Raw genomic sequence first — 7,526 nt, forward strand, 5'->3', positions numbered from 1 at the left:
AAGGGAAAGGAGAAAACCTGAACCCAGAGCTGGAGAAGCTGTGAAAGGTGAGGGTGGGAACTGTTTGAGCACCTCTGGTCCCAGCAGCTCCAAGTACTGGTGGGGCAGGGCAGAGACATCAAACACCCACTTTAATGCTGGTGTCTCTGGACAGGTTTTGGCAGAAGGGCCTTTCCCCAGTGCCCTGCAATGACTCTGTCCACTGGGAAATTTTTAATGCCTAACCTGGGCTAAAAAACTAATCTCCTTCTCCCCTTCATCCAGCTTCTGGAGAAGGAAGGGGAAGCTGCAAAGCAAGGAAGGGAGGTCACCACACAAGTGGCCTTCACAGCAGAGCACAGAGCCTCCCATCTCAGCACATCCCCCTTTTAAACCTCCCCTCTTTTCAGTGCAGCGACTCCCAGGCAGATGAGCCATGTCTGACAAGAAAGTCTCCAGGCCCTGCCATCACTGCAAGAGCAGGTCAGCATCAGCCCCAACAGACACCTCCAAGATCCACTATGAGAAGTTCTGGCTGTACCGTCACTGCTCTTCGGTGCAGCAGAGGGACCGGCAAGCTCAGAAGGCTGGGCAGCTCTTCTCGGGGCTGCTGGCCATGAACGTGGTGTTTCTGGGCAGTGCCTTCATCAGCAGCATGATCTTCAACCAGGTGGCCATCACTCTGGCAGATGTCTGGATCCTGCTTTCCATCCTCAAGGTCTTGTGCCTGTTCTGGATTATTTACTACCTGCTGGGCACCAGCCGGCAGCCACACGCAGTGCTCTACCGGGACTCCCACGCCGGAGCCATCTGGATTAGGGGTAAGTTCTGCTTTTATTTCTTCTCTCATGCCTTCTTCCAAAGGCTTGGAAGGCAAAGAAATTCTTCCCCTGTTACTAGAAGAGCTAGAAGTCATAGGATATGCAGCTAGGGCACGGGAGTATCCCAGTTCCTGTCAGGCTGATGGGCACAGTGGGTACCACAGAGAGGAACCAGAGCAGCCAGGAGAGCCTGAAACTCGGCTTCCCGTCAGCCTCCAGTCCAACTTCACTCTCTGGTCCCTTCACAAAGAGCAATCCAGGCATAACCCACTTCCAGGCCAGCAACTGAGCACCGTGGGAAAGACACAGGAAATGTTTTAGGCAGGAGCACCTTGAAAAGTGAGAGGAGAATCACTGTTTACTCTCCAAGAGCACCAGTGGTCCTATGTCGCTGTCATCCTTGTTTAACATCACTGCAGCCTCGTTGCCAGGGAAGGATTCTTACCCAGTGAGTCACATCCCAGTGACACCCAGGCTTTCCGGGGAGATTTTCCCTTCAGTATTTGCCCCACTTTGAGAAATTACCCTTCTCCCAGCAGCCCTGCCTCTGGTCTATTATGGAGTTTTTAATTAAGCACTGTCATGTTAACTAAGCATGGAGAATCAATTGAAGGAAGCTGCAAGGTACCTGTGAGCTGTAGAGACATGTCCAAGGCAAAAGGGAGAAACAATCAAAGGGTCCCAGCTCCTGCAGATGGGGCTGCTACAAGCCTTAGCTGACCTATGTTCATCTCAGGTTTCTTCCACAAGGCAGAAAGCATCACCCACCCTTAACTTACTCCTGTCATTCCACATTGCACAGAAAAGCCCAAAAACCCCATTCCCACCTTGTATCCAAGCACAAGAAAATATCCTGCGTTTTCTTAGCACCTTTAACCAGTCAAAGCACACAATCAGATTCAGGAATAAAGCTCTTCTTTGTCCTCTTCTCCTAAAATTATGAGAATTCCAGGAGAAAGACTGCCAGATCCACACAAATCCAAGAAGCACAACACCCCCTGTCCCCAGCCAAGCTCAGATGCTCCACAGACGTGTCTGTGTTTATTTACTGGTGCTTTGCTGTTTGTCCAGGGTCAGTGCTGCTGTTTGGCATGTGCAGCATCCTCCTGAATGTGTTTCACATTGGCTACAGCACAATCCTCGTCCAGTGCAAATCCAGGGTGGAAATTGTGTTCCCCAGCATTGGAATCCTTTTTATTTGCACCCAGGTACTGCACGTTACCCTTCTGGAGGCTTTTTTATTCTCTCTGTCCCATTCCTGGGTGCCCCAGGGTTGGGGGGAAGCTGGGAGATGTGGGAAAGTGAGTGAACATGGGGCATTCTCCTGAGCATTGAAGGCATTAAAGCATCACACGCCACTTCAAATGCTGCTTGCACTCCCTGTGTGCCACGTTGAGAGACAGGGGAGAAAGATTAAAAAATTACCCTAGAAATCAGGCTTACTTTCTGTAGCATCACTCTAAGGACTGCATTCAAGTCTAGCACAGGTAAAAAATGAGGAGAAAAGGTGCCTTCTACTGGTCTAAAGAAACTTTTCCTTTCTGCCTGTGATGTCCACTAAGATTCCTGCTAGGACTGTGTTCATATGACATACCATAGGATCCAGAGGAATTTGATTTGAAGCAAAGTAAGGAGAAAGGAGAAGAAATTTCAGGTTTTGCCAGAGATGTCTTTGCACCAGTCTGAGCCTCAGCCCCTCTTTGTATTTGCCAATCCATCCGCCCAACAAAATCCTTTGTACACAAAGATATCTCACACCATTTTTACCTTGTTATTCAACACCAGCCCTCTTTTTTACAGAGACCCAAAACCATATTTGAAAAGTAAACTAATTCCCACCTCAGCAGCAAATACCCACATGGACAGGACAGAGGAGCACACAGAGCTCCAGGATGTGCATTCAGTGCAGTCACACATAAAAGCTGCCCTTACCCAAGGATGCCAGCACCTGCCTCAGCAACAGAGTGCAGATGCACACATGTCCCTGCACCCTTGCACAGAGGCAGGCCTGCTCCTGCTTTGGACCTGTACCTTCTTGTCTACCTGTCCCTTTCCACCATGTGTGCAGCCAGCTGCCAACTTCACCCTGCTCACGTTGTTATTGTTCTCCACTTGCAGGCTTACTTCCTGTGGCATCACTCTAAGGACTGCATTCAAGTCCAGCACAACTTCACCAGGTAAAAAAAGAGGAGAAAAGGTGCCTTCTACTGGTCTAAAGAAACTTCTCCTTTCTGCCTGTGATGTCAGTTATGATTCCTGCTAGAACTGTGTTTATCTGCTCCTACACAGACCCTATATTCTGGGTCACACAAGAACCAAGCTATGCCTTGTTCGGACCCCTCCTCCCTCCACCGACCTGGGCTCACCAGCTCCCTTCAGTTTTCCTTTGTGCCTTGGACTGCTGCAAAGCTTGTTCCTTCCTCCCAAACATCTTCCTGCTGCCTGTGTCAGGGACCAGCTCACAGACTGGAGGATGAGAGAGGGTGGTCTCCCCGTTCCTATCTCTGGGAGATGTCTCAGCTTAGGTCAGTTTCACCAGGCACTGCCTGTCCTGCTCCTTTGCAAATGGCAAGTGGGAATGTGCTCAGCTGTGTTTGTGCAAAGCCACACCCCACGGGCCTCAGGCACAAACACCCCATGTGTGCTCAAATCTGTGCGTGGGCCAGCGAGAGGGGAAGGACACACTGGCCAGGAACCATCTCCACACATTGTACAAATCCTGTGTCCCCTCCCAGGTGTGGGCTGATGCTGACTATAGCCACCAACCTCCTTCTCTGGCTCCTGGCCGTGACCAATGATACCCTGCACGTGGAGATTGAGTCTCAGCTGCGCGAGGTGGAGCGGCGATTTGCAGGCAAGGCTCCTTCTTCACAGCCCCATTGGTGTTAGGCTGACACAGGTGACTCCTAGGGAAACAACATTTCACAGAATCACAGAATAGGCTGAGTTGGAAGGGACCCACAAGGATCATTAAGTCCAGTTCTTGGCCCTGTACAAGACCATTCCCAAGAATTCTACCATGTGCCCAGAGTATTGTCCAAACCCTTTCTGAACTCTGTAGGGCTTGGGGCTGGTGCACTTCTCTGAGGAGCCTCTGGGTCTCAGTGATTCAGGTATCTGCAGTTCCCCCAAATGCTGCAACTTTCCTATTATTGGAGGCTGTCTCAAGGAAATGGGCTGCAAGGGGAGAACATCTTCACCTGGAGGGAGGGGATCTGCTATGAAACCCTGAAACTGAGGGCTAGGAAAGGAAAAGCCCACCATAAATTAGCATTTTTGCTCATTTTTACCTATTAACTGCAAGCACAAGATTGCCAGACTAGAAGAGGCTCATGTAATTGTGCTCTTCTTTCTGAGGATATAGAGGAAGAAGAGCGGAATCTAATGTTCCAGGGGTAGAGATAGAGAAGGCTTTGCTGTGAAGGAAGAGGTCTCTCATCCATGCTGACCATGGATGGGAAAAGACATTTGCTGAATTGTGTTATTCTGAATGCTCACATCCTTTAGGACTGAGCAGTAGCCATTTAACTTCCTGCTGATCCCTGTTTCCGAGGCACAGACATACATGACACACATGTTGTGCCTGCACACAAGAAACTCCCAAAGACAGCCGTGAAATCCAGGCCATCTCCCTCTTAATTGTCGCCTTCCTCTTCTCCTGCTCCAGGCAACGAGACTACCTTGTGCACATGCCCAAACACAACCATCTGCAAAGTCTTCCAGAAGGGCTACATCCTGCTCTACCCCTTCAACACCGAGTACTGCCTAGTCTGCTGCTCCGTGCTCTACGTCATGTGGAAGAACGTGGGGAGACGCATCAGCCACCACCACGTCCCGCACCCCAAGCCCAAATTCAAGCTCCAGGGGGTGGTCTTTGGGCCACTGCTGGGCACTGCTGCTGTAATCATCGGGGCCTGTGTCTTCATGATGTATCAGATCCAGGCCACCAGCCTGGCCCCCAGCCGACAGGTTTTTGTGATCTATTATTCCTACTACATCGTGCTCCTGCCCCTGATGAGTGTGGGCGCTGTGATCGGTACAATCATCCACGCCTTGGAAAAAAAGGAGCTGGACACGCTGAAGAACCCAACCCGCAGCCTGGACGTGGTCCTGCTGATGGGGGCAGCCCTTGGCCAAATCGGCATGTCCTACTTCTCCATTGTGGCCCTGGTGGCCACTGACCCCAGGGACCTGCTGAACAGTCTCATCCTGTCCTACTCTATCCTCCTCATCTTTCAGAACATCAGCCAAAATGTTTTTGTCATTGACGGGCTCCATCGGCGGCGCGTTGTAGCAACGACTGAGGCCAAACACGCCAGACACGCCGGGCAGCACACAGTGGCTGCAGAGCTGCCTGGGGAAGAGGAGACCACACCAAGCAGCAAACAGGAGCACAGCCAGACACCTCCTGGCAAAGAGGAAGACACTAAAGAGCAGAATCGTGAAGCCTACAGCCAGAGACGAGTGAGCGTGCTGGAGCTGGGACAGGAGATCCGGAAAGCTTCCCTGTCCTATATCCATACCTACTCTCACCTGAGCTGGAAGAGAAGAGTATTGAGGGAGATCTCGTTCTTCTTGGTTTTGTGCAACATCATAGTAAGTATTGTGCTCTCTGCTCCATCACAGGTCGGCTGTGCCACAGTGACTTGTGACACAGATGTGATCTCCTCGTCTTTCTCTTGCATTCCAGACAAAAAACCTTTGCCCACCAAGTTTCAACCTACTGGTGAGGCAAGTCAAGACCGGTTTTGCTGTTAATACCCCACTCTCATAATTAGGAAGTCTCTCTTTCACCCTCAGAGTCAAATATTACTGGGTTTCATGGGTGCAGACAGCTGATAAATCCTTACTTGCCAAGATTGTAGCCTCTGAAAAAAACCCCATTAGGCTCATTAAGGGTGTTTCATGAGAAAGGTGGAGAAATGTGAGGCACCAGCATTAAGTCTCTGTAAATATGAGTCTCCAGGCTTGAAACTCACCCAATAAAGTACACTGTGGTCTGGGATCTTGAGTCAACCCTGCAGCCTTAATCCAGTAAAAACACATTGCCCAAGGAAACAGTGAAACCCTGTAGAAAGATGAAGCAGGCTGGGGCAGAATGGGGCTGTCATTAGGTTTCCAAGGTTTCAGCATGATTTGAATTATAGCAAGGAGTCAACAGCATAACTATGGGATTTTCCTTCTCCTTCCTGGCAAGGAGACTACTATGATACTCCTGAAATATTCCTACAACCACTTGAGCCAGTGCTGAGATTAGGGTGCAGGTAGAGGACAGTTTGTCATGCTCTCACTTGTGTTTCTTTCCCTCACATCTCTCCAGCTGTGGGTCATGCCCACGTTTGGGGCTCACCCCGTCTTCGAGAATGGAATGGAAAGGTCATTTTACGGCTACTCCACCTGGTTTGTGATCGTGAACTTCGGGCTCCCCTTGGGTGTGTTCTACCGCATGCACTCGGTCGGGGGGCTCCTGGAGGTCTATGTCACAGCCTGAGCCAAGCTGGACCCCCACCCCAGGGGCTGGGGAGAACCAGTGATGCTGAACAAAGATGCAGTAAGCAGCAGATATGCATGTGGAAGCTTCTAAGATATTTCCCCTCCGGCTTCTGCTTGGACTTCTCCTTGTACATTACCCTGAGTTTCAGAAGAGGTTGTTTCATATTATCCTTTTCCACCATAGAGAATAGACTCAAAGCCCATAAACAAACTCTCACTGCTCTCAGGAACCATGCATGCAGTCACAAGTCTGCCAGTGGATGCTGTTTGGCAGCAAGTGGGACTTTACCCACACCTGTTGAGATCTTCCAGATAAAAGAATGCAAGAGCAGCCTTTAGCAAAAGCAACAAAGACTGGCCTGCACCAGTTCAGAAAATCAAAAGCAATCAAAAAATAAAAGCTATAACATGACCTTGCCTTACTGAGAATAAACACTACTTCTCCCTACAGGCACTCCCAGAGCCTCAAGTGGGAATCACTAGGGAAGCACTGTGGGTGATCTTTACTCACCACGGATGATGTTATCACTGGTGTGGACTAGCCAAGGTCCCATCCTTGCCCACAGGGCTAGTTCAAGAGCAAGCCACTGCCCCATCCACTGTGAATCCCTCCCCACCCCAACACTTTGGCCCTTGCTGCTGCCTTGCACATCCACAAACCTTTCTTGAGGTCACCATGCACAAGGGAAGGCAGCTGCAGAGCGAGGTGCCTGCATCAAAGACCTGCCAGGATGTGCTCCATAGGGATGCCTGCTTTGAAGGCACATGGGAGAGCAAGGGGCTTGTGACTGGGGTCCCAAATCCAGAGCCTGATGAATGGAAATAAAGAGATTGAATTTTCACCTGTGTCTTGTGAAATCTCTGGGTCTGCTCTGCACTCAACGGGCTCAAAGTCAACTCACTTAAACCGCTCTTGCATTCAGAGGTTGGATGGGGCTCTGAGCAACCTGGCCTAGGGGAAGGAATTCCTGCCCATGGCAGATGAGCTTTATGGTCCCTTCCAATCCAAACCATTCTGGGATTCCATGAGATTTAAGAGCAGGCCTGCTCTATAATCAATCAAAATCTGTCATGACCCTTACCCAAGCATGGTACAAAAGGCATTCTCATTATTGCTTCTGTTCCTCTGTAAATCAGCCCCAGGATCAGTGTGGGTTTAGGATTAGAGCCTATTTCTGGGGTTTTTTTGCAATTCCCTAGAAAAGCAAACTCTCCCAAGACAGTAACAGTGAG

General features: G+C 50.0%; 1 protein-coding gene across 1 annotated transcript; it reads left to right on the forward strand.

Annotated features, from left to right (window-relative positions):
• Nucleotides 1-7,073, forward strand: OTOP3 (otopetrin 3). Its single transcript, XM_069032545.1, has 8 exons — nucleotides 1-47; nucleotides 390-800; nucleotides 1,872-2,008; nucleotides 2,919-2,977; nucleotides 3,536-3,654; nucleotides 4,468-5,090; nucleotides 5,193-5,396; nucleotides 6,121-7,073. Exons 2-8 carry the CDS (start codon nucleotides 416-418, stop codon nucleotides 6,289-6,291), a joined length of 1,698 nt encoding a protein of 565 aa, XP_068888646.1. The 5' UTR covers nucleotides 1-47; nucleotides 390-415; the 3' UTR covers nucleotides 6,292-7,073.
• Nucleotides 7,074-7,526: the final 453 nt, after the last annotated feature.

This window comes from Aphelocoma coerulescens, chromosome 18, assembly GCF_041296385.1.
Source record: "Aphelocoma coerulescens isolate FSJ_1873_10779 chromosome 18, UR_Acoe_1.0, whole genome shotgun sequence".
Taxonomy (NCBI): Eukaryota; Metazoa; Chordata; class Aves; order Passeriformes; family Corvidae; genus Aphelocoma; species Aphelocoma coerulescens.